General features: G+C 59.7%; 1 protein-coding gene across 2 annotated transcripts in view; it reads left to right on the top strand.

Annotated features, from left to right (window-relative positions):
• The first annotated feature begins 31 nt into the window (after positions 1–31).
• Positions 32–26,524, top strand: part of EFR3B (EFR3 homolog B) — a 47,470-nt gene continuing 20,977 nt past the window's right edge. For both annotated transcript variants that reach the window (XM_082306688.1, XM_082306689.1), the window contains exons 1-5: positions 32–427; positions 918–972; positions 21,361–21,437; positions 22,510–22,637; positions 26,217–26,367. In XM_082306688.1, coding sequence (XP_082162814.1) covers positions 957–972; positions 21,361–21,437; positions 22,510–22,637; positions 26,217–26,367 — 372 coding nt within the window. In that variant the 5' untranslated portion in view covers positions 32–427; positions 918–956. The remainder of the gene's footprint in view (positions 428–917; positions 973–21,360; positions 21,438–22,509; positions 22,638–26,216; positions 26,368–26,524) is intronic.

Consider the following 26,524-nt stretch of genomic DNA (forward strand, 5'->3'; position numbering starts at 1 on the left):
GCCGGGAGCCGTTACCGACCCGTGAGGGGCGGTGGTGAGGGGACGGGCCCGGGCCTGGGTACCCTGCCCGCCCTGCCCGCCCTGGGGGTCGGCAGTGAGGGGACGGGCCCAGGCCCGGGTCCCCTGCCTGCCCTGCCCGCCCTGCCTGCCCTGCCCGCCCGCCCTGGGGGTCAGCAGTGAGGGGACAGGCCCGGGCCCGGGTCCCCCGGCCGCCCTGGGGAGCAGGAGGGGAGCAGCAGCCCGCTCACCTCCAGCAGGGCCTGCCCTCTTGCCCCTGCTTTCAGCAAGACGTCCCCTGCCCTGTCCCAGCATCTCCAGGGGCTCGATAGCAGCAACCGCCTAACGTCGTATTGTCGGTGCTCCCAGGCTGCCCCGCCGTCCTTGCGGGCTGAGCTGTGAGGGTTTGTGCGGCCCTGGAGAGCTCCAGGTAGAGCGGTTGGGGGTTACATCTCCTGTTCCCCGTGATTTGCTTCATGGCCATGGGGAGGTGGTTCACCCCAGCCCGGGAGCCCGCTCTCTTGCTTCAGCTGGGTCCCTGCAGGATCAAGGAATAGGCCAGGCTTGGGAGGTTGGGCGGGATGCAGCTCACCACCTTTCTGTGGGGGTTTGGATGGAAAGTGCTGGTTTGGTCTTGGTTAGGAGCTGTTGGGGTTGGTGTTGAACCAGTTCTTGGGGGGGAAAATGTGCCCTCCTCGAGGACGGACCCCTCATGAAATAGGTTCTTGAGGGGAGGACATTGCTGGTTGCTGAGACAGGTGGCCTTAGGTAACGCCAGAGCTGGCAGTGGCCCTGTGGCACCCCGGACATGGCCTATGGGGTCTGAGTAGAGGGGCCCATCCCTGTGCAGGGGCTAGCCTGGGGCAGGGCCATCCACGGGGACCCTCGTTGTAAATAATGTCCTTATTTGCTCCTTGTAGCCCAGCAAGATCCTGTCAAGAAGGGGGAAGCTTTGCATCATGCCTCGAAGACAAGGTACCGGGAGGGGGGACACACGGCTGGGGGTTTTGAGGCCCTCTCTCCAGGGAGGTCACAGCCACCTCTTGGCAAGGAGATCCTCAGGCAGGGCCCACGTGGTTTGAGCATCTCTTGGCTCCCTGGGGACTTCCCCATCAGGATAGGGATGGAAAGGGGAGGGGGTTTCCCCGGTTGAGGTGCCCTGAGCTTAGAGATCCTGTGAGCCCCTCCTGCCACGTCCTGCTGGGAGCATGTGTCGGGCTGGAAGTGGGGGTGGCAGAAGTGGGTGCTGGGGGTGTGGTGGGGGTCACTGGCCTGTGCTATGGACTAGGGATGCTGGCTGTTGAGTCCTCAGTGCCTCTTCTGGCTTCCTCCTGACTGGCAACGAGAAGCTGCTTTTTGACAGGTCTGTTATGGGCTGTTTGGGATCTTCTGCCTCATTATCTGGTCTCATAAATCTTTGCCAAAAGAGTCCTGCCTTTAGCCGTCTCTGGGTGTTTTATGGCTCTGGCTCTGTTCTTCATCTTCATGTCACCTTACCTTTAGCTTTGTTCTTTGTTATCTTCATTTTGTTCATCTTCCCGCTGTCTGGCCGCTTGATGAAGCCATGAAACCAGGCACACGTCTCTGTGCCAATTTAAGCTGATTCCTTTAACCCTTCCTCCGCTGGTCCTGTGCATCCATGTACAGACATTCCTGGTCTTATGGGTGTTAATGTTTCTTCCAAATCTGTCTGGCAGCTGAATTTGGTGAATTCAGCCCTTCCTCCTTGTGATGCCAGTGGGAGCATCCCTGGGCAGCTCCTCTCCTTGGCCCAGGGCACTTTTCCCAAGCCAGGAGGGATCCTACCTGCTCAGCAGCAGCCTAGGAATGGGATTATAATTCCCACTGCTGTGCAGGAGGCGAGCGCTTCCCTGCCCCGATCCCAGCGGCGTGAGAGAGACGAGGTTGGGGTTTGCTGTGGGCATTTCATCCTCGGCCAAGCGTGTCCTTCAGTCTGTTTGGAAAAGAGGGGAAGGAAAGGTGGTCATTTTTTCCCCTCTTTGTTTTGCTGTATAAATATAAAATATATATAAAAAAATAAAGATATAGAGCCCTCTGTGGAGTTTTCCCTGGGTTGGGAGGAACAGAGCCCCTCTGTGCCTGGACAGGAGGACAAGGGAAGCAGCTTAGCACCGTGCCAACAACTTCACCGAGTTTGGGCAGCGGAAGGGCTTACGGCAGCCCTGCCGACTTATAGGTTCGGGATATGGTAACAGACACCAGGCCAGCAGCTTTAGGGATAAACAATTTATCTCTAAATAATGGTACAGTGATAGATACAGATCAGTAGTGCAATTATCCAGGTCATAATGACAGCAAATCCAGTAATTCACTAATACAGGGCTAGACTTAATATCTGGGAGTGCAAAGACTTCCACGACCGTGGCTGTCAGGCAGGCAGGAAGCAGAGCACGGCTTCTTCTCTGGACAAGAGCCTTGGACCAGCCGAGCAGGCTTGGGGAATCCCAGATTCCCTGATGGGACTGTTCTTTTTTAATTGTTGCATTGCGGAAGCACCGTTTGGGTGCGCCGAGAAACCATCAGAACAGTGCAGGCCGAAAATCAAGCATAAATATGTAAAGAGGTGATTAAAAGAAGTAAGAAACTGCTCAAAATAAGGATAACAACTGAGGGATGAAGTAAGATGTTGAATATTCCCGTAGCGGGGCAGGGAGACCACCCTGAAAGGGATTCCCACCAGCCACATTTGACTATTTTTTGAGCATGTTCCAGGATTTGTGTGATCTGTGGTGTCACGGTGGACGGGTATTAATGTTCGTTGTCCCTGCTCCCTCCCCTGCTTCAGCGGCCGATGTAAGGCTGGGTGCTGCAAAAACTCTTCCGTTAGAGAAGTTCGTTGACAGTTGACAAGCAATAATTGGGGCAGCATAGTTAAAATCACATCCAGGTAGAGTAGTAAAGTTACAGATACACAGCTCGACTAACGTAGATAAAGTATGGTTATACGTAGCGTCAATATCTACAAAAGAACATGAAGATTGCGAAGGTACGGAGCTGTTCCTGCCGTGCACAAGTGTTGTCTCGGCGTGTTTATCGGGTGCGTTAGGAAATGATAGGCTCCCCAGGGGAATTAAGGCACGTATTGGAGGCTCTAAAGGGATTTCCTTCGCACGCAAACCCCAGGCCTGGCTCAGGGACTCGCAAGCTTTGGTGTCTCCTGATCGCCAGCCTTTCATTCCCTAGGGTCACCCCTACGGCATTTGGTAACAACGTCTGGTCACCGCCATTTAGATGTTCCCGTCGGTGTCTGTGCTGAGCCTGGGTCGCTCGTGCAGGCGTAACCAACGTTTCTGGCGGGCAGAGACTGGATTTTTTTGCCTCGGTGGCTGAACTGGCCCTGCCACTGTCACCCTGCTGCGTTTGATGGTCTGGAGCAGCCGTGCGTGAGGTGTGCATGTAAAGCTGCGGTGGTGACAACCTCGCGCGTCTTCCCCTGAGCGTCCCTGTGGCCTGCACAGCTTCGCTGGGCTTGGGGAAAGAGCCGGTGGTGGTTGGGCATGAGAAGCAGAGCAGGACTCAGTTTCCCCATCCCTGAGCCAGGGCGGGGATGCTCCCGTAGCCCTTGTAGCCCCCAGCGCAAGCGCAGGGCCTCCCCTTGCAGCCAGAGGGAGGGCAGCACCCGGCTTTTCAGCAGAGATCCTCCTCCGTCTGCTGCTGCAAGCGATCCAGGTGCCGGCAGCATCGCTTTGCGCTGTGACACCGTCCCTGCTCCCAGTCCTTGTCCCTCCTGTGCCACACACGTGCAAGAAATGGATCCTCGTGCAAGAAATAACGCAGAGAGGTGTGAGAAGTGGCACGCTGCACACGAGAACTGTCAGGGCATGGGCGTCGTGGAAGCGACATGAATCATACAATCGTTGAATCATAGAATCATTGAATCATTAAGGTTGGAAAGGACCTCTGAGATCATGGAGTCCAACCGTTAACCTAACTGCCAGCTCCACCTCTAAACCCTGTCCCTAAGCACCACATCCACACGTTTTTTGAACACTTCCAGGGACTGTGATCGCACCCCTGCCCTGGGCAGCCTGGGCCAGGGCCTGACCACTCTCGCCGTGAAGAAATTTTTCCTAATACCCAACCCAACCCTGCCCTGGTGCAGCTTGAGGCCGTTCCCTCTCGTCCCATCGCTTGTTCCTGGGGAGCAGAGACCGACCCCCCCGGCTCCAGCCTCCTTTCAGGCCGTTGCAGAGAGCGATGAGGGCTCCCCTCAGCCTCCTCTTCTCCAGGCTGAGCCCCCCCAGCTCCCCCAGCCGCTCCTCCCCAGCCTTGTGCTCCAGCCCCTGCCCCAGCCTCGCTGCCCTGCTCTGGCCACGCTCCAGCCCCTCCATGGCCGCCTTGGGGTGCGGGGCCCAGCGCTGAGCACAGCATTCGAGGGGCGGCCTCCCCAGTGCCCAGCGCAGGGGCACCATCCCTGCCCTGCTCCTGCTGGCCACACCGTTCCTGACACAAGCCAGGGTGCCCTGGGCCCTCTTGGCCACCTGGGCACCCTGCTGGCTCATGTCCAGCGGCTGTCGACCAGCACCCCCAGGCCCTTTCCCGCCGGGCAGCTCCCAGCCGCTCCTCCCCACGCCTGCAGCGGTGCCTGGGGTTGCTGTGCCCCCAGGGCAGGACCCGGCCCTGAGCCTTGCTGCCCCTCACCCCGGGGCCTGGGCCCATCGCCCCGGCCTGGCCAGGGCCCTCTGCAGAGCCTCCTGCCCCCCAGCAGACCAACGCTCCCGCCCGACTGGGTGTCCCCTGCAAACTGGCTGAGGGTGCCCTCCATCCCCTCCTCCCGATCATCGATGAAGATATTGAACAGGACCGGCCCCAGCACTGAGCCCTGGGGAGCAGCACTGGTGACCGGCCGCCAGCTGGGTTGAACTCCATTCACCACAAATCTGTGGGCCCGGCCGCCAGCCAGTGTTTTACCCAGCAAAGAATTCATCCATCCAAGCCGTGAGCAGCCAGCTTCTCCAGGAGAATGCTGTGGGAAACCGTCTCAAAGGCCTCACTAAAGTCCAAGTAGACAACATCCACAGCCTTTCCCTCATCCACCAAGCCGGTCACCTTGCCATAGAAGGAGATCAGGTTGGTCAAGCAGGACGTGGCGAGTGTTGGTGCCGGAACGGACGCGGGTACGCGCGAGCCGTTGCGAACACCCTGAGGAGGCCGAGCACCGGTGTGTGGGAGCAGCCACGGGGGCCTGGCCCGTGGGCCCGGGGCCCGGCTCTGTCCCGAGTGCGTGGCCGGAGGAGGGATGCACGGCTCGGTGCCGGAGACCCTGCTGCAGTTGCTGCAGCAGCTCTGTGGCCATGGAAACAGCTGCGGGAGAGCGGGGGGATGCGAGGAAGGAGGGAGCAGACTGGGATGGACGTGCCTGACAAAGGAGATGCCCGGGGCGAGCAGCTCCTTGCCGTCCTCCCGCCATGATTGGGGTGGCTGCCTTCCCTCAGCGCCCGCTGGCCAACTCCCTGTGAGCCATCCTAGAGAGGGATCCTGGGGCTCGAGGCACGGCGGTCCGTCTTGGTGTCCCACACACCCAAACTGCCCGCCATGCTGAGCTCTGCACAGCGTTCCTGAGCCCAAGGCAGGGCCACAGGCGCCTGTCCCGAGAGCATCCCAGGCCCCGAGTGATTCGGCATCCCCCCTTGCCTGCTGGAGAGGTGAGGGGGGCTGTGCCGTGCCGCAGAGACGCGCTTGGATCCCTCCAGGCAAGGCTGAAGCGTGTTGGGGTCCCCGTTGTGGCGATGACAGGTAGGGGCTGAGGGGCAGCGCTGGCGGCGGGCAGGGTTTAACTCTTCTCCGCTCTTGTCTTGCACCATGAATCGGGAAGAGCCACGTGCCGGAGGTGGCCTGGACCCCTGCCCCGACCTCCGCGGATCCATCCCGACACTGGGCAGGGACTGTGTCTGTCCTTGCCCTTTGAGGGCTGAGATTCCACCGGGCTTTTCCAGCGGCAACAACTTCTGGGGTTCAAACCGGCCCTGCGTGTTATGGGTGTGGGCCGGAGGGGCCTCAGGACTCGTCGATGGTGGTGGGGGTTGGCACTGGCAGCTGAGCGGGGTCCCCAAGGTGGCCGTGGGGGACTCGTTTCCTTGGCCGCTCCGCTTGCGCCGTCCCGATGACCGCCGTGTCCTTTCCCGGCAAGCCGATGGCCTTGCAAATCCCTGTGAGTGAGGGGATGAGGGTTCCTGGGCTGGGGGGATTTGCCACATCTGCTTCAGGTTCATCCCTCATCATCAGGTTTTACTCTGAGGCTTTTAATTCCACAAGAAAAAGGACTTTGTGACTGCTTCTGGGGCTGGGCCTGACCAGGGACGCTCCGGAGCCCCGGCCCTTGGCCTGTGGCTGCTGCCGTGTCCCCTGGGAAAGCCCTCCGGTCCCCTGGGAACCCGGCTCTTCACGCGACTGCTCCGCCACCTGGGGAATCGGCAACACCGATTAACTCCCGAAATGTTTTAATTAAAACATAATTTTCCTACGAGGAGGATCGTGAGGCATCAGCTATTGCCTAATTAGATGATCCAACTCGGGGGCTTTGCCGTGTGGGAAGAGACGCGGCAAAAAGCTCGGAAAGGGGGAGATCTGCGGCAGCCTGGTGCCAGCACCTCCCCGGTCCCCTGGCCCTCCTCGGCCAAGGTGCCCTGTCACCTCGAGCCTCGTCCTTGTCCCCAGCCACGGCCCAGGGCAGCATCTTTGCTTCGCTGGGTCACTCGTGCTTGTGACAGGGTCTGGCACGGGGAGGGCTCGGTCTTAGCGTGCGTGGGACGCGCCGTGGCTGCGGGGCGGCCGTGGGAGGTGCGTGGGGTCCCAGGGGACGAGGGGCTCCGGCACAAAGTCCCCTATATCGGCCTGGGCAGCTGGGAAAAGAGGTGGAATGCGTCCAAATGGTGGGAAAAAGGTAAATGTAAAGGAGAAAAAGTAGTGCTGCGCCGTGCCGTGCCGTTGTGATGCTGTGCCGTGCCGGGCGTTGCTGTGTAGTACTCTGCAGTGCCGTGCCGTGCCGTGCTGTGGCGTGTTGTGCATGCCAAACCACACCAAACTTTGCTGTGCTGTGCCATGAAGTGCCGTGCCGTGCTATGCTGTGCTGAACCATGCTGTGCCGTGCCGTACCGCGCTATACCCTTCTTCGTGCCTTTCCGTGGCCCCGTACCCTGACACCTCCTCACCTCCCCGCGCCCTGGGGACACGGCTGCCTTTCGTGCCGCCCTCCTCCGGCTCCTCCTTGAGTGGATCCCAAAGACCGGGGGCTGCGGCAGCAACCGAGGTGGGAACGCCGTCGCCTCTGCAGGCTGGCTTGGGGCTCCCGCTCTCTCCTCCCTGCCTGGGGTGTCTGAGAAGCCAGGACCCCACATTCCCGTTTGTGGTGCCGAGTGGGAGTCGCGGGTTTTGAGAGGTGACAACAGCAACCGCAGGGCCAGATGAAGCGCGGAAGACGATCAGCACTCACGTCGGTGACCTGCGGCCGGGCACAGGGGCGTTGGGAGCACCGGCGCGGTGCCCGTCGCACGTGTGGCCAGGACCACTGCTGATGCCGGAACCTGGGCAGGGTGGCTCCCTGCCTCAGTTTCCCCTTTGGCAGCAGGGCGCTGCTGCATCGCTTCTAAAGGCACTGCAGCAGTAATGCAAAGTAAAAGCACCTCGGGGAGGTATCTGCCTCATTCCTCACCCCCTCCACGCACTCTCAGCCCTTTCCCCGCCGTCCCTGTCTCCCCGGGCAGTGCGAGCCCCTCCATCTCGCTCTCCAGGACTTTCTAGAAGCAGCCGAGCCGACCTGGATCTGTCTGCATTCCCTGCGCTGTGCCCCTGCAGCCCTCGCTGCCAGCAGCAGCGCACCTCCATATTTCGGGAGCCTGGTGCAGCTCCCACCTATGACGGAGTGGCTGCATCAGTGGATGAGGGAAGAGCTAAGGGTGTCATCTGTGTGGCCTTCTGTAAGGCCTTTGACACGGTCCCCCACAGCATCCTTCTCTCTAAATTGAAGGTCAACAGCTCGATGTCCAGATGGAGACCAGTGACGAGTGGTGTCCCTCAGGGGTCCGTACTGGGACCAGTGCTGTTCAATATCTTCATCAGTGACGCAGACAGCGGGATCGAGCGCACCCTCAGCAGGTTTGCAGGTGACACCAGGCTGAGGGGTGCAGTCGCCACGCCTGAGGGACGGGATGGCATCCAGAGGGACCTGGGCCGGCTGGAGAGGGGGGCCCCTGTGAGCCTCATGGGGCTCAACAAGGCCAAGGGCAAGGTCCTGCACCGGGGTCGGGGCAGCCCCCGGTGTCAGCACAGGCTGGGGGATGGAGGGGTGGAGAGCAGCCCTGCCGAGAGGGACTTGGGGGTGCTGGGGGATGGAAAGCCGGCCACGGGCCGGCAATGTGCGCTGGCCGCCCAGAAAGCCCAGCGTCTCCTGGGCTGCATCCCCCGCAGCGTGGGCAGCGGGGCGAGGGAGGGGATTCTGCCCCTCTGCCCCGCTCTGGGGAGACCCCCTGGAGCCCCGCGTCCAGCTCGGGGGTCCTCAGCACGGGAAGGACATGGAGCTGTGGGAGCGGGGCCAGGGGAGGCCACCAAAATGGTCAGAGGCTGGAGCAGCTCTGCTGTGGAGAAAGGCTGAGAGCTGGGGGTGCTCAGCCTGGGGAGGAGGAGGCTGCGGGCAGAGCTGATTGCGGCCTCTCCGTGCTTAACGGGGGCCTACAAGAAAGGGGGGGACAGGCTTTTTAGCAGGGCCTGCGGCGACAGGACACGGGGGAATGGTTTTAAACTGAAAGAGGGGAGATTCAGACTGGACAGAAGGGAGAAATTGTTTGTGCTGAGGGCGGTGAGGCACTGGCCCAGGTTGCCCAGAGCGGTGGGAGATGCCCCATCCCTGGCCACATTCAAGGCCAGGTTGGACGGGGCTCTGAGCACCCTGATCTGGGTGAAGATGTCCCTGCCCATGGTAGGGGTGGGACTGGGTGGCCTTTGGGAGGTCCCTGCCCACCCAAACCATTCTGTGATTCCACCTGGCCGGGCTGGTGCAGGGAAAGGCCGTGGTGTCCATGGTTGCCACTCCGGTGGCTGCAGACGCCAGGGCCGTGGGGCTGGTGGCAGGACGGGGCGAGCACGCATGCTATCACCTCCCCATGGGGGAGAGCGGCTGGGTGTAAAGCTCCGGGGTGCTTATTCCCAGGACAAGCGATGCAAATGATGAGCTCAGAGCACTGCAAGCTCTCGAAGGAAACCTCGCTGCTGGGGTTTGGGGGCCGTCTGCCCCACGGAGGATGATGATGCTCAGGGGATGATGCTCGGAGGATGATGCTCGGGGGATGATGCTCCGGGGCTCACCGGTGCGTTGTGGGGGGAACCAAGGGGGTCCCGGCTCGCCCGCAGACCCCACACGGGGTCTGGGGGGGCAAAGCCCGGGCAGGGCGGCGCGGCTGGGTGCCGTGGGGTGCAGCGCGGCACGGCGCTGGGTGCGGGGGTGGCAGGGGGCTGCGGGGCGGGGGCCCGGTGCCGCAGGGGCCCCGCCGGGCCGTAGCGGGGCGGGCCGGGGCCGCGGGCGGGCGCTGCGGCCCTGCCGGCGGGAGGAGCCGGCGCTGCGGTGCCGCCCCCCCCGGTGCCGCCCCCGGCCGGAGCCGCTCGGTGGGGCAGAGCCGGGCCGGGCACCGCTGCCTGCAACCGCGCCGGGCACAGCCGCGCCGAGCCGGGCCGGGCCACGCCGGGGCGGCGGCGGCCATGTACGGTGAGTGCCGGCGGGGGGACGAGCCCGGCGGGGCGGCGCCGGGCCTGGGTCGGTGCCGGTTCCCCGCTTCCCGGGGGCTTGGGCTCGTCCCCGCCCCGGGGCAGGGCTGTGCATCCCCCGGGTCCGGCTAGGGGCTCCCCCCTTCCAGGGTCGGGGGGACCTGGTTCTTTATAGGGCTGTGCGCCCCCCAGTTGCTGGGGAGTGACCCCTCTTTGGGGTGGGGGGGACCTCGGTCCTCTATAGAGCTGTGCACCCCCCATTTACTGGGGGTGACCCCTGTTTTGGGTAGAGGGTTTGGTCTTTCGGAGGGCAGTGCACCCCCTAAGTTACTGGGGGGTCATCCCTTCTTTGGGTTCGGGGGGACTTTGGTTAACGATTCTATGATTTACAGCTGCACATCTCCTTAGTTACTGGGGGTGACCCCTCCTTGGGTTCGGGGGGACTTTGGTTAATGATTCTATGATTCTATATGCGCCTGCGCATCTCCTTAGTTACTGGGGTGACCCCTCTTTGGGTTTGGGGGACCTTGGTCTTTTACAGGGCTGTGCATCCCCCCAGTTTCTGGAGGGTGTCCCCTCTTTGGGGCCGGGACACACACAGTGGTCCCATAAAGGGCTGCAAATGCCCCCTCTATCACTGGGGCATTGCCCCCTTTCCTGGGGGACCATGGGCCATTAACCACCCCCCCAGCCTGGGTTTCTGGGGTCACCTGCTCCCCAGGGCTTCTCTGTAGGACAAGTGACCTCCATACTGCTGGGGGATCACTCAGTCCTTGGGTGGGGAAGGCATAGGTGCTATATAGGGCTATATACCCACCCATCCAGGATCAAGGGGGATCTTGGTTGTATATATGACCACCCCCTTGCGATACTGGGGAGCTGCCTGCTCCCTGGCATAGGGCAGACCCCAATCCCATAGAGACCCACACACCTTGAGGTGTTTGGGGATCGCCGTCCCCCCCCGCTGACCCCCATGCTGTCACTGTTGTCACCCCACTGTGCCGGACGGGCGTATGGGGTCCCACGTCCGCGGCGGGGCGATGCCATGTGGGTAATGGGGAGCAGCTGGCGGAGCAGCTGGCCGCCCCCCCGCCCGGGGCAGCGGGCCGCGCTAAGCCGCTGGGAGCTTTTGGGAAGGGCCGGGGGGTGGTTGGGTGGCTCTTAAATCCTCGCTGCCCGAGCATCCTTCCCTGGGCTGTCAACGCAGGGCGAGCACCACGGAGGAGGGAGCCCCTGGCTGCTCCCCTTCCTCGGGGGGTCCCAGCCCAGCCCGAGGGCTGCGGGGTCTCTTCGGTGCTGGCCGAACCCCATCTCTGCGAGGTGCTGCGGTGCCGGGGGTGAGTGAGTGCACGGCGGGATGCGGCAGGAGGTGGGTGGGCAGGGTGCTGGCACCCACCCCGGGTGACGGGGTGCTCGTTTTGGGGCTCAGTGGGGTGCACACAGATGGGAGGTCCTGAGATGCATCGGGATGCAGCACCTGCCTCTTGCGGGGAAAGGAGCAGAGCCGGTGGGCTCGGGGAGTGGGTTTCTGCCTAGGGGAGCCGGGGGGAGGGAAGCTGAGGCAGGACGCACGGGTTCTGTTCCCTTCCTCATCACGGTGCTGACTCCTCCGTGGCCTCCGTTGAGTCACTCAGGTCTCCCAGCTGGTATTTTTCCACCCGCAAAAGGAGGGGGATGCTTCCCTCCCCTCCTCGGCTGTGGCAGCCTGCGGTGACGGCTGCTGTGTGCCCCCGGGGACGCAGCCCCTCTGCAGCCTCCCCACGCCGGGGTTCCCTCGCCCGCTCCCACCGCAGGACCCGTCTGTCTTGGCGTGGGATGGCAGCGATGCTCTCGTCGCAGGACAGCCGTCCCCGATGCCCAAACGCTCCCGCCGGTGCCCTTCCCATCTGAGCTCCCCTCCTTGCTCAGGGCTTTTGCATCCACATTGGGGCTTGGGCTGATTCTGGTGGGTTGTTTTGGCAATTTGTGCTGCCGGCAAGCAGGAATTTGCAGGGAGCTGTTGTCATTATCTGAGCAATTTGCAGCAGCCTGGAGCACGTAATAATCCCTTCTGCCGCGGAACTGCAGGGGATCCCGGCCCCTCTGCAACCTGGGGAGAGCTGAGCCGTGGGTCCCCAAGAGCCCCGCCAGCCCCTCTGGTGTCACTTTAATGATGTGACCCGAGGGGTGTGACATGCTCTGGTTGTCCCCTGGGATCCTGGCTCAGTGGCCAGCTTGTCCTGCCCACGGGGAATGGCAATGCCACCTGGGGCCACAGCTCCTCTTACCCCCAGGTTACACCTCCATTAGCGTCTTGGGGAAGCCCCTGCTCCAAAATACCCGGCGTTTCCTTAGGGTGGGGACAGGCAGAGCGTCTCTGGGGACCTGAATGTGACTTTGAGGACATAAAGCCAGGCTCGTCCCTTGCCTGGTAGCGCTCACGGCCAGGCATTGCTGCGGCTCGTGGTCCTGGAAAGCATCCAGGAGCTGGAAAGCTCTGTGGGATACTTTGGATGAAAGGTGCATTAGGAATGCACAGGATTATTGGTATCTTTTTAATCTCTCTTTTAACTGTCTCTTGGCCTGGGGGAAGAGTTAGATGGGTGACTGAGGATGGATTTTTCTCCGTGGACACTTGCTCCGTTGTGGGGGAGACCTGCTGCCTCCCTGGGAGGTGGTCAGAGGGACAGCATGGGGGGCACGGGCTCATCCCCTCCAATCCCTCGGCGCTGGCACCTTGCGCTGAGCTGGCGTTTGCATGCGCGAGGCAGGGCCAGCGTGGTCGGCACGGCTGTGCCGGGCACTCGCGGCTCGTGGTGCGGGGCCGTGGCGGTGGCCGTGCACGCGGAGCAGGGCTGCTGGGGACCTGCACCCGTTTTGGGGAGTTCGGTTTCCTTTTGCATCACCGGTGAAAACAGGAGAGCTAAGCTTTGACCACGGCTGTGCTGGCCTGGACGGCTGGTGTCGTGCAAACGGCAGTTGTGTGAGCTGAACCTTCAGGCCGGTGTCCCCGTCTTCGGTGGGAGCTCGCTGTCCTGAGCCTGGCTTGGGGATTAGCTGCTCCGCAGGAGATTCCGCGCTGCAGGAGCTGGGGTGCTGCTATCAGGCTTTGGCTGGCAAAAGAGCGTGGTTACCCCACGCTCGGGGGCTGTGTGATGGCCCCGGCTGCAGGGGAAGCCCAGCGCTTTGTGTACCCAGCCACCAGCAACCTTCCTGCTTCCCTGCCGTCTCCAGGAGGCAAGGCTTTAATTCAGAAATATGTGCAGAAGGCAGAGCGAGCTCGCTGGGCTGAAAGCGCTCCAGGAGCAGGGACACGGCTGTAGGGAGAGTGGGGAGCAAGGGAGCTGCGGAGACGGGATGAGGTTAACATTTCCATGGGAGGTTCCCGGTGGGAAGTCTGCAAGTCCCCCCCAAACTTTTGGCAGCTGCTGGGAAGGCAGCGTGCGTCGGAGCTGCGGCAGCAAGCCTTTGGGAGCTGTATCCCAACCGTCCGGCCCCGTAGCCGCTCACCGCAGTTTATTTCCTCCACGCTCCCTCGCTTCGCTTTCTGGTCGCCGGCACGAGCTGTCTCCTCCTACACCAGCGGAGCTGGAAATAGAGAAGGTTCCCTTTTTTTTGTTTTTTTTCCAGCAGCAGCTGGAGCAGGGGAAATGAGGTTTTTCGGCTACCCGGGGAGGAGGCGTTGTCGGTGGTGGGCGCCAGCAAGGTCCCTGCGAGCCGTCTGGGGCTGCCAGCGTGCCACTGAGTCACAGCCAGCAGCCGCACAAGCGGATGGGTTTTGCGCTAAATAAATAGCGCTCGGTGGGACTGGATGGCTCAGCAGGGGAATGTGAAATGCAATTAAGCTTCTCTTTTTTTGGCTTTTTTTTCTTCTATGCTTTTTAACTAAATGATCTGCAAATTAATTCAGTGCTCGTAGTGGAAAAGGGGCTGTTTGTGGTGCCGGCAGCGCTGGGGGCTTTCCTGAGCCACCTGGTCACGGCTCTCTTAAGGGTTTGCATTAAACCTCGATGGCCATGGCCGAGTCCAGGGCTTTTTTCCTGGTGCGTTTCCAGACGGTGTTACCGTGTCCAGGCAGGATTTGATCCCTGCAGTGAAGATGGGGACTCCTCTGCCTGGAGCAAGCACTAGAGGGGCTTGTGCCAGGCCAGGAGCTGGCACTGGTCATCTCAAACCTCATCAAGCCCAACCACTTAAGGGCTCTGGTAATTGCTTGCGCAATCAGTAATTGCACAAGAAAATGCACTTCCAGAGATGCTCCGCTCCCCGCTGAGCCCTTTGCAGCGCTGTAGCTCTGCCCTGGGTCCTGGGGTTGCTCCCCCTCTGCAGGGACTGCCAACAGCCCAGAAAGGCTGGAGAGAAAGCGTGGCCGTGGCCGGTCCCATCACGTTTCTGGCTCTCTGTAAATGAGGGTGTTCGGTCCGATTTTCTGCCAGAAACTGAAACTGGCCATGGGCTTTGAGGGAGCGTATCTTGGGGAAATAGGAAACCAGAGAAACGTGTGCGGTCAGCATCTCACAAAGGTCCTTATTGTGTTTTTTGTTGAGCATGCAAAATAGGGTGGGGAGTTTGCATGGGTTTTTTTTTTCTCTAAAAACCTTTCAAACTTGCAAGCCTTCCCGTGTCCTTGGCCCTTCCATCGCATCCGGCTCTGTGCTGCATGGGACACGGCCCTGGGCTTGCAAAATGACCCTTGCTCTTAATTAAGCAGTTTTGGGAGGCCGGCTCTGATGCTGGGTAGACGACTGCCTCCGTCAGACCTTCCCCACCTACGTGGTCCGGACCAGACACACCACGTCCACGCAACAACTGGTGAACGTCTCGCATCGAGGAGCCGTGTCGAGGCCAGAGTTTGAGTGAATTTCCTGCTATTTAAGCTTTTTCCTCCCTCCAGCTTTCCCTCTGCCATGCGTTGTATAATGAAACCAGGCACCCATTAAGGCGCTTAACTCCCCTTCTCCTCCCCTCAAATCGGTGCTGCCGGCGTGCCAGGTACGTAATGCAAACCTCCCGGCGCGCAGCTCTACCCTTAATGGGTGGTTTCCCCTGCGTGCAAAAGGGCTGGTGTGGTCTTAATGCCCGAGTCTAATCACCGCTGTGAAATATTAATTAATCCGGTTGCTGTTGAAGCTTTGCACGCGCGCTGTGGTGTTGGAGCGGCAGGCTCGGCCCGGCAGTGAAGTGTAAATAATGGAGGGCTGAATCCATCACTGGTGTAAGCTGGCAGCGGGGCTGATTTGTCCCACCGCTCACCACGGAGTTGTTAAAGCTGGATTTGATGCCTGTGCGCCTCAAGCTGTCGGCGTTTGGAAGGGGGGAAGATGGGAGGGAGCGTGTTTGGGCAATTCCAGGTGGGATTCGGGCATGCTGGCATCAGCATGGATTCGGCCTCTGGAGCAGCTCCCGTTTGGGGGGTCCCTGCACGGGCTGGGGGGAGCCCCAGCACAGAGCTGCGCCGCATGGAGCCGCTTCGCTCCCCCCGGCCGCGGCGTCTGCCCCGGCAAGCCCCGGCTGCGTCGGTGGAAGCGAGGCGAGAGCGTCGCGTGGAGGAGTGCCAGGGGGAAGCTGCGAATTTAATTGCTGAGCTAAAAGGCTTTGCGCCGACGGCTCCGAGCGGGCTGCAGGCGACGTCTGGGAGAGCGTTTCCCTCTCCGGCGTGCTCCTGTCCATCCCACTCAGCGACATGAGAAATACGTCCTGGCAGCGGCAGCTTTGGCTCCCCACTCCTGGGCGTCTCTGCTCTTCCTTTGCTGTCGGTGCCTCGAAATAGTTCGCTGTCCCTTCGCGCCGGCGTCAAGAGAGGCGGCTCCCTGTGATCGGTGCTGGCTTGTGCTGCCCTCGGAGGTTTGGGTCTTCTGCAACGTCCCTGAAAGCGTCTCTGCTCGCAGATGAGCTGTCAGCTTGTATAACACCCCCTTTGCAGATGCTGACTCTTACTGAAGGACACTTGGGTGAGCGGTGATTAACGAGCAGGGAAGGGAACAAGCCGTGGCCGTGCAGCCTGAACCATTCAAGAAGGTCAGGAACTATTAATTAACATCAGGACACTGCTCCAAATTACAGAGCTGCGGGGGTGAGCTGGGTTCGGCCCCCTCCCCACCTCTGCCTCCCCCACGAAAGGTCTTAGAGGTTTAATGCAGCCACTCAGGGTCCCCTGTGTTTTCATGGCTGCTCTTTTCCAACAGCTCTTCTTTGCGCTGCGCTGATCTGAACTGCTCGATCCGGCTCCCCTCCCGGCTCGGGGGCTGCCGTTGCCTCCCCCTGCCAGGGCACGGGGCACCTTGCTGTCCTCGCCCCCTTCCCTGCACGGCGTGCTGCGAGGAGAGCATGGGGCCACGGTTTTAATTAGCACCCAGTGCGTCTGGCTCTCTTAAACGCGATTAGAGAGAGATTTACTGGCTTGCTTTACAGCTCTGCCGGCCCGTGGGGTTGTGCCGATTTATTTACGTTGGGATCTGCCCTGGCTCTGTGGTGGTGTGGAGGCAAATGGAGGCTGGCTGGCGCAGAAGCTGGATTTTAATGTGGGTTTTTCTGCCTCTTAAATCGGTGGCAGAAGCTCAGCAGAGCACCTGAGCGAGGCTTTCCCTCGGGGGAGCTCCCAGCCACACTTGCTTATGGCTCCGGACTTTTCCCTGGGAACGGCTTTCGGGGAGGAGAGGGATCTGCAAGTTGTGCCCTACATCTCTTCCATCCCTGGTGGCACCGAGTCCCTCCCTGCTCCCTGCCAGCATCGCCTGTTTCTTGCCTTCCCTGATCTTTTTTTCTCCCTTCCCATGGTCTGGGACTCCTCGTTCCATCCCTCTGCCCACCCTGGGGCGGATGGAAAATAGGACTAATGGTTCTCCGGACCAACGTGGATATCGCTCAGTGACATTTCCAACGCGCAGAAGGGAGATTTCATCCTTTTCCCCGGGCAGGCTCACCCACCGGGTGCCAAAGTGCTGAGGGAGTCAGAGGATGGGTATGAAGGAGACTCTCGCATCAGCTGCGTAAATGAGATTTTGCTGAGCAGATTAGGGAAAGGTCTCTGCTTCGGCGCGGGCCTCGGGCGAAGACAATGCTGGGCTGGCGGTAGCCCCCCTACTTTCGGGCTGGTGTTTTTGCTTGGGGTTGAGAGAGCGACCTTCATGGGATATTAGGTTTAGTGAGGGATTTTTGCGTGATTTAATTAAGATTTATTTGCAATCAGTTGGAGTGCCCTTATTAAGTAAATTCCAGGCCTCGAATAATATGGCCGTGAGGTTTTCCAGCCGTGCTTATTGCCAGGATGCCGTTAAAATGGGGACGGGGAGGGGATTAACGAGGAAAGGCTTAAGGTCAGAGCACCGGTGGGAGAGTGCGCGGTTTTTTCGGGAGGTGAGCTGGGCCTGTGTCCCATTCTCAGCTGGCCGTACTCGATCCCAAAAACCCCAGTTACAACTGGTACCGGTGAACTCCCTTCCTGGAAACACATGCAATAAGTTTATTGGAAAGCCTCGGGGCTCATGTCGGCATCGGAGCAGCTAAGCGGGGGTTATGCTAGCAAGCCGCGGTCGCTGGGACTGAAAGACCGCAATTATCCCCAATTAGATCGACTTTCTCGGAGCTGAGCTGTTAAAGCAAAAGGCCCTTTTGGCTCGCTTTGGCCCCCGGCGAGAGCGCAGATGTGACCTGCTGCAGCCGAGAGTGGCAGTGAAGAGCCCGATAAATGCCACTGGGGTGTCCCAGGTGGGTGCAAGACGGAGGTGACACACATATCATGGGTACCTGCGGGAGCTGATGCTGCTCCCGAGTTTCCCCCCTTATTCCCTCCATAGGGCGAGGGTTGCGTCACGTTCCTCCGTGCCTTGATTTACGTGATCTTTAAGAAAATCCATGCCCTTGGTTCCCACAGTGGCGGGCTGCCAGCAGGAGGAGAGCGTGACGCACCGTGCGGGTCTGTGCTGGCGTGTCTGTCGCATCCCTGGATGCTGTTTCGGGGTCGGCTCCGACCTGCCGAGCCTTCCCCCTTGTTAGCGCTGCCCGCAAACGAGCGATGCTTCATGTGCCGAACGGGAGAGCTTTGGGCTCAAGGGACCTTGAAAAACCGCCCCCGTCCCCCCTCTCTGGGGCCCTCCGAAATGCCCAGCTCCCCGGCCGCCCCCGCGTACCGGTGCAGACGCCGGCAGAGCAAAGCCAGCGCCGTTCCCAGCTGCCATCAGAGCCGCCTCGGTGACTCAGCAGCCGTGCTGAAAGCTCCCTTATTTATTTAAACGCCTGCTCCCGCTCGGCTGAGCATCCCCTGCAGCGATGCTGCCGCTGGGCCGGCCCTGGCCACCGCTCGGCAAGGAGGAGAGCGGTACCCGGCACCCTGAGCCCCCCGGTTTGCTTCGGACGCGATGGCTTTGACTACCTGGGCTCTCGGCCCCGCGCTGCGGCTGTGTGCCGCCGGCCCTGTCTGCTCCTGGGAGATGCTGCACGTGGCCGGAGCAGGTACCTTCTCCCCGCTTTGCTTTTCCCCAGGGTGCTGGGTTGGATCTCCTGGGATGGGGAAGCCACTCTGGCTGCTGGTGACCTTCAGTGTCATCTTTCTATTTTTTAAATACCTTGTGCCAGCCTGGGCTGGAGGAATGCATTGCGGCGGCAGGGGTTTGCTGCCAGTCGGTGCCTTGCTCGGGGCCGAAGCTGTGGCTGCGGGGCTGGTGCAAGGGCACAAGGTGCATGGGGTCAGTGTGGTGGGTGCTAAAGGAAACCGGTGTCTGGAAGAAGAAATGTCTGTCTGAGACCCTTGTCGGGTAGCCTGGCTGGGGGGGTCGTTGCTAGCCCCAGCGTTAGGGGTTGGTGCTGTGGGGGGCTGGGGGGTCCCACAGAGACCAAGCACAGGGCTGATTTCAGCCCTGGCATCAGGACCAGACTTGGGTTTGTTGCTCTCTGGAGAGCCCTTGGCGGCGGGGAATAGAGGAAGATCTTCCCTTGTTTTTTCCTTGAGGTCTGTGTCATTTTTACTCTGCTTTTTCAAGCATTTACAGTCTCCCTGTCTGTGCCCGTGCATGTCCAGGCTGGGCAAAACCGAGAGAAGGCAGGGGTTTGGGGAAGGAAAGTTTCTCTTGGTTTCATGCAGGCAGAGTAAGCGAGACCCTTTCAGTGCCCTGCTGCAGGGAGCTCAGCCCTCTCACTAGACATCAGAGAGTCTCCTCTGGAGGAAGCCCTGTCCTTCTGCTGGGCCACGGTGGGATCCTGCTCACCGGTGGCCTGAGGTGGCTTTGGGTTGAGCAACGTTCCTGCTTTCCCTGTCTGGACTGTGTTCGTCCCCCCACACCGTGGGGCCGAGGGGTCACCCGGGTCCCCTCTCCTGGCGGGCGCCTCGGGTCTTTGTCTCTCTGCCGCTGCTGCTTTCTTTAGGTGAGACCTTAAAAAATCTCCTCCTTCTGGAAGAAGAGGTCGTGTTAGGTGAGAGGGAAGGCATGAGATTTAATTATGCAATTATTATTGATGGGATCCGTGCTGCGTCTGCTCTTCAGCTTCATTCATCAGGATGAAGGTGGTGGATTGGGAATGTGGCTGGGCTCTTTGCTCCTCTCCCAGGGCTAGGAATGTGCATTAATCCTGAAAATACTCTAAAGTCACGTTTCTGGAGGTGAGATAATTACCAAGGAGGCTGCGGGAGGTGGAGGGGACCTGGCTCCCCGGCTAATGGGATCGCTTACGGGGAAACTCTCCGGCTATTTTGCAGGGACAGCTCAGGGCCCATGCTGAGACACCGGCAGGGACGTGTGGGCCGGCAAGGTGAGATAAGTCACGCCGCCTCGGCCGTCCCGGGCGAGGGGAATTTATTAAGAGGATTCAGGAGATCATCAGACGCTCGTTTGTGTGAATGGCAAACGAGAATTTATTAAGAGGTCAGATTAAAGGTACTTTGGAAAAAGAGCAAAATCGATCAAAGGCAGCTGAGAAAGGAGGAGGGAGAGCAGGAGATACAAGACTGAGAAATAAAATATTGGATAGCGGGAAGGTGCGAGGGGTTTGCAGGGAGAGCACCAGGGGTGGAAGGAGCTCTTTGCCACCGCAGCGTTGGGTCTGGGGACCCCAAAGGGGACCCCGAAGCAAACGGCAGCCTCCCCCGCGTGAGCGCCCGCCGCCGGAGGCGACGCGCTCAGGAAGCGAGCGAGCACATCGCAGGAAGCGAGCGGTGCCAGCGCCGGGAGCTGGCGCGAGCAGGCGTGAGCTCATGCGTTCCAGCGGGAGCGGTCGCCGGCTCCCGCCGGCGCAGCCTTTGTCCCCCCACAGCTCCTGCTTCTTGGCGGCGGTTGCCAAAAAGCGGCCCCGAATTACTCACGCTTCCCCAGGCTCGCAAAGGCCGGTGCTTTGGGGTGGCTGACACCCGTCTGCTCCGTGGGGTGCAGCATCCGAGTAACGCCATGCCCCAGGGAAAAAATGCATTGTGCTGGAGCAGGGGGATCCTGGCATGCAAAGCGGCTCTGGGGAGGGTAGCGTGTCCAACAATCTCTTTTTCTGTTTTTTTTTTTTCCCCTTTTTTTAAATAAACAAACTCTGTGGATATTCATCAGTGGCCAGGAGGCAGGGCAGTGCTGGTACAGCTTTTCGCAGGGGGATGTATCGGGGTGCCGGTGCCCATGGACGCTGAACTCTCTGGTGCGTGTGGAAGCACGATGGATGCTCGAGAGCCCGCCTGGACCGCCGGCCATCCCCGAGCCGAAGACGGGGGGATCCCTGGCTGCTGCGGAGGGTGTGCTGCGGCCCTGAGAAACACGATATGGCACAGGGAGAAATATCCAGGTTGCAAATGATTGATTCCTCCCTCGGCAGCTCCCTGAAAGCGGAGCAGGGGATCGCTGCCACGTTTGGGATGTTTGGTGGCTAGGGCTAACTGCTCCGCTCTGAGTTGGGATGAGGCTGCTGCCCGCCGTTCGCTGGCCTGCAGAGTCGCTGCTGCGAGGGGTTTTGGCCCTCGGTGAGGCTGCGCGGGGCACGGCTTGTGCCTCAGGGACAAGCTGCTGTCACGTGTGAGGCCCCTCAAAAAGAGGGGCTGGGTATGGTTGTGTCGGTGTCCTGCCAAACACAGGTCGCTTGGTGCCCACCTCGGGGGAGAGCGACCACAGTCCGGCAGCCCAAAGGTAGGGAGGCAGTCGAAGGTGTTTGGTGTTTCTCAACAGCTCACTTTGGAGCTGCAAACAGGGAAAGGCATTTTCCTTTCATAGCCTTCATAAGATGCTGTCTCTTCTTTTTCTGTCTTGCTGTCTCCAGCAGCCTGCGCTCTCTTTATCGCTGCTGGCTCCATGGGGAGCGTGGGGCAGGGTGTGAGCAGCGTGTCCTCGGGTGAGCGGTCGGAGGAAAGAGCTCTTGGGCTGAGGATCTGCAAAAGAGGATCTCGCAAAATAGGCCCAGATTTAGGGGAACTTTGGACATCTGGGTCTCTGGGGACTGCTTTCTTGGGTGAGAAAAGCAGATAACCCTGCAGTCCTACGTCAAATGATGCTGGTCACCAGCCAATTCCCTGCCTCTCAGCTGCGGTTTTCTTCCCTTGTTTTTTCTGGCTGCAAAACTCTGGGATGTCGTCAGCTTGGTGCCCTGTCCTCTTCCCTACTGAATCCAAGGCTATGTCTTCCACCAAAGGCACCTCCACACAGGGGTTTGCCCTGGAGCTGAGGATTTTGTCCCTGCTGACCAGCTCTGTCTCCTCTCTTCCAGGTGTGTGCGGCTGCTGCGGCGCCCTGCGTCCCCGCTACAAAAGACTTGTCGACAACATCTTCCCTGAGGACCCAGAGGTAAACGAGGCGCTGCTTCGCGCGCCGAAGCTCCGGTGCTTCACGCGCCGAAGCTCCGGTGCTCGGGCTGCAGGGACGTGATTTGACCTACCCAGAAACAGCTCCTGGGAGGCGGGTGATGCTTTGACTCCGTATAACCATGCCTGGAGGGTTGGATTTTCCTTTAAAGCCTGTTTGTGAGCAGAAATACAGAAGCAGCTCCTCCAGCTACATCGGCCTGGAGGGACAGGCTTCCTTTCCCAGAGGTGCCGGGCAGATGCACCGTCCGAGGACAGATGGATGGGAGGATGGGGGACTGGATCTGAAGGCGTTCGTCCTTCTCTTTGCAGGATAAGGAAAGCAGCTTCTAAGAGCGGGGGTCTCCTGGGGCCTCAACCAGGCTTTCAAGCTCAAAAGCTGCTTATGCTTCCAGGGTGTGGGGAAGCTGGTGCCTTGCTTGCTGCCTTGCTGGATTGGAGATGGAGGATGCCCTGCCAGCTGCGCCCGGAGCATCCCAAATCTGGCCTCCGTCTCCTTTTCACAGCCAAGAGGCGAAGGCAGTGGAAAAGGGGCTCCTGCCTGGGGGTAGCGGGGCTGGGATTACCTGGGGAGGCGGTGAGCGCCTGTTTTGTCCTGGCACTGGCAGCAAAGCTGAACAAGAGAGGAGGCTGCTGCCGAGCCACGCGGAGAGGAGGAGGCACCGCAGTTGTCGATTGGGGCTGGCAGCTTGGCACACTTGTGTCGTTTGGCCTCAGCAGCCTGGAGGTGGTGATGTCCCTGTCTGCCCCCGTCCCCCTTGGTGCTGGGGCATTGCTAGGGGCTGGCAAACGGTTCTCGTATTTATAGTGTGGGGTGCTCGAGGGAGACTTGCACTGGGGTCACCCCTGGCTGTGCTGCATGAGAGAGCCTGCAGCTGAGGCTGAATGCAATCCTCATTTGCCTTCCCTGGTGTACAAGGTGTGGGGAAGCACTGGGACGGGACTGGCGTGCTCCGGACCTCTGGCATCGCTGCCAAGGTTTGCTGCAGAGATGCTCCTGATGTTTGCCGGGTCCGGGTGTGAGGCTGTGACACCCCTGCACTGCTCTCTTTCAGGATGGGCTGGTGAAGACCAACATGGAGAAGCTGACATTTTATGCCCTGTCTGCCCCAGAGAAGCTGGATCGCATCGGTGCCTACCTCTCCGAGCGGCTCATCCGAGACGTGAGCCGGCACCGATATGGGTAAGGGCTGTGGGAGGCTGTTTCAGCCACCCCGGTGACTGGCGTAACGATGGGCCACTAGATAGTAGAGGGGGCTCAGGCAAGGGGGAGGATGTGTGGGATACGCAGGTCCTGCGTGCTCCGAGGTGTCCTGAAGCTATGAGCACACTGCAGAGAGACCTGAGCATGTTCTGCCTCTGAAAGCGAGACATGGGAGCACGCAGGGATGTGCAAACTCCTTGCAAAGTTGCAAGGGACCAGGCAAGCTGGGAGTCACGTAGTGTTTCCCTGGCATCATGCTGTCTGTGCTTGAGGAGCCTGCGTGTGTATAATGTTTGTCCCCAGCAGCAGGAATGCCATCATCCCTCCGGGCCATCATCAGGAGCCTGTGGCACCCTCCTGGCCTTTAAAAGCCTCCAGTGGCTCTTCCAGAGCCAGATGGAAGCCTGGCTAGGTGTGGGCAAGCAGCTAAACAGGGTGGCCCTGGCTGCAGCTTGCTGGGGGTTATTCAGGACAAGCTTGGGTGTGTTGCACCCCATGCAAATCTCTACTGAGCTACGGTGATGCTTTTCCAGAGAGCACGTGATGGGGAGGCATTGGGCTGGATGGGGATTGCTGTGTCTGTTCTGTCCGGCTGACCTGGTCCTGGCTGGGCCCCGTTCCCTTCGTCTTTCTTCCCCGCGTCGCTTCCAGCCAAGCTTTGCCATGTTTACTGCAAGGAGAGCAGCACCTGCCTGGAAATAGCTGACTGCCCTGATTAGAAATGCTGGGGGAGCACGGGAGGGCTCCTTCCCTTTGAAATAGCTCCCGGATTGATTCTTGTTGTCTCCTGAACAAAGCCGCGGCAGACAAACACGGCTCAGCTTCGTGGTGCGAACTTCAGCCTGCCTTTTATCCTGGGGGAAGAGAAGCCAGCAGCCTGCCTAAGAAGTGTTAAAGTTGGAGAACCTTCAAAGCCTCATCCGCATCACCCGTCATCGGGAGTGACAGGACATTCAAAGCTCTGCCTGATGTTCTGCGGTTAAGCGGCTGTTAACAGGCTCTGCTTGCTATGTTGGGAAAAGAAAGGTTTTCAAAGATTTTTGACATCTAATGACAAGCCTCGGCGGGTGGAGGGGGGGAATGTATTCCCTCCTCCACCGCCTGTGCGTATAGGCACGTAATTGGGTTGGAGCACTGGCTAATTTTCAAAGTCTAACTTTGAAATGCCTGAAACGGGTTTGGATCAACCTTTTGTTTGTAGGTCGGTGTTGGCTGGAGCAGCAGGGCTTGCTCCGCCGCAGCCGGGCTTTGAAAGAGCAGCCGAGCACGTAGGTGCCTCTCCCGCCTGGAAGGTGAAGGTGGCCTTGATCTCAGGCCTGTTGGGTGTCATCTTTTTCTTACCTTTATTGCTAAAAGGAGAAAGTGTTCTTGTTGGAGTTTGCAGCAATGCAACCCACCACCTGTAAGAGGATAGTTGGGGTAGATTGGAGGTGGCAACTCCACAAGCGTCCCTTTTCTGTCTTAGTGGCCTGTGTCCAGTTGTCCCCAAAAGAGAAGCTGTGCTCTTGCAATAATACTGAGCAAAAAATGTTGTTTTCCGCCTTGTTTCATATGAGAAAGGAGCTTGATGCTTCATGCTGGTTGTCGGCCACTTCTTCATACCTTTTTTTCCCTCTGGGCCAGTTCTAACCCAGTTTGACAGATGGGTAGGAGCCTCACAAATCCAGGAATAGCTGGCTGCTTATTTTCACAGTATCTGGAAGAGCTGTAATGGTGTCTGAAGGACAGGCTGCGGCGTGAGCTCAACCACGCTACAAGACACCAGAGAATCTACTCAAGACTGGAGCCACATTTCACCAGTTCTGGGGCCTCAGGAGAAGGGATCGGTCTTGCTGTGTTTTACCAGCTGGAACCTGGAAACCAGGGTTTCTCAGACACCTCCTTTTCCCCCCGAGAGGGCGGTTTGCCTCCCCAGCTGCCCTCTAACGCGCAGGCAGGGCTGGTGCAAGGAGCCGTGCGGCTGCTGCCCGCCTTGCTGCTGGCGAGCTCCGTGCTTTCGGGTTTCCCTCTTGCAGCACAAGCTGGTGGCTGCTGCGTGCCACCCAGGCTGCAAATCCAGCCGGGCAAGGAGCTGGCTCGAAAAATGGAGGTTAAAGGAGGAATCGTGCTCAATACAGAGAGATCTGGGCTTGCCACCTCCTGCTTTCTTGGCCGTGGCAGATCTGGGCTTGATGTGAGCTGCCGTGGTACAAAGATTCACAGCTGCGCAGAGAGCAGGAGTCAAAGGGAGGTGGTAAGGAGCTGTAAAGTTTGTTTTACTCCCAGTGTCCTGGTACCGGGTCCGTGTCAGGTGTTTGGGTACCCCAGAGGTCCTGCAAGAAGAGCTGGAGCTGTGAGACTCGCTGCAATCACAGTTTTGTTTTTTTCTGTGTTTTGGGCAACTCCAGCTGGAATAAAAGTCTGCTCAGAGCAGTCAGAGGCTGGGATTTGCTTCTTTGCTGGGCTTTACGCACACAGTGGGCGACCAGCAGCTGGAGGTCAGTGTAGTCGTTGCACAAGCAGCCCATCCAGGGGCTCCGGCCACCGTGTTGGTAATGAACCAAACGCTGTTGGTGCAGAAAGCATTGCAGGACCAGCCTGTGAACAGGCTTTGCCAGAGCTACTCCAAGCAACTGGTCCAATTCGTCTTAGAAACACAAAGCAACACCTGAGAAATTCTGCAATTGCAGTGTAAGCATCTGGCCACCTCCGTAATGGGCACCCGATCGAAATTCATCGCTCTCAGAGGCAGGAGCATCGCAGGACTGGTTTAATAAATAGCCTGGAAGATGTGCCGTAGCAGCTTGCAGCGAAGCCAGCTGCCGGAGGGTGGTCTGTGGGTGAGCTCGGCCTGGTCGGGAGGGGTGGTGAAGGCATGTGCTGTGCCCCCTGCATGGCCCAAGGACCTGGCATGGATGCGTCCTGTCTTGCTGCTGTATTAGAAGCATCTTCTGGGCTTCCCCTGTCCCTGTTCAGCACGCGGGGCCAAGACTGAGTGACTGAGCCAAGGTGATCCTGGTCTGTGCACTGCCGGAGGAAACCCTGCTCGCCCCAGGGACTTCTGGGGTGATGTGAATACGCTTTGCAGGGTTGCTTTATTCTGTATTTAAGCAGAGCTTTTCTGGAGCACATCAGTCTGATTCTGTGTTCTCGTCCTGTCCCTCCTCCCTGGCCAGGGCCAGCTGGGACTGGGAGAAAGGCTGCGTTTGATGCTGAGCTCACCCTGTACAAAGCTCAGCGCTCCCTCATGGGATAAAAAGATAAAAAAGATAAAAGATAAAAAGTTCAGGGCAGGGGAAGCCCACAAACAGTGGTGGTGGGGGGGGAAATGCAAGGTGTTGCTGGCAGTCTTGGTCCTGGGGCAGCTGGGTCTTCGCTAGGAGGAAAGATGCGGCCAATGCCATCTAAAAATATCCCAAGAGTATTTTGGGTGTAAAATTTTTCTCCTTGGGTTGGTCAGGGCAGGAGGTTGGCGTTTTGCTGGTGGGCACCCAGGCGGTTTGGGAGAGGGGAGGAGGAGGGATAGCCACGGGCCCACGCTGCTATCGGGGAGTGACCCTGGCCTCTGCCTGCTCCCAGGTACGTGTGCATTGCCATGGAGGCCCTGGACCAGCTCCTCATGGCCTGCCACTGCCAGAGCATCAACCTCTTCGTGGAGAGCTTCCTGAAGATGGTAGCAAAGCTGCTGGAGTCGGAGAAGCCCAACCTGCAGATCCTGGGGACCAACTCGGTGAGTAGGAGCGCAGCGGGAGGCGGCAGCACCCTGCTGACCCTGTCCTTGGCTTTCCACCCTGCCTGTCACCCCCACATCTCGGCACAGTGCTAGGGCAGGAAACCTTGTTGGGAAAGGATGGGGAACGGCTGCAGGGGAGGATTTATGGTGTCTC

The sequence above is a fragment of the Platalea leucorodia genome (assembly GCF_965183815.1).
Source record: "Platalea leucorodia genome assembly, chromosome: 3".
Lineage (NCBI taxonomy): Eukaryota > Metazoa > Chordata > Aves > Pelecaniformes > Threskiornithidae > Platalea > Platalea leucorodia.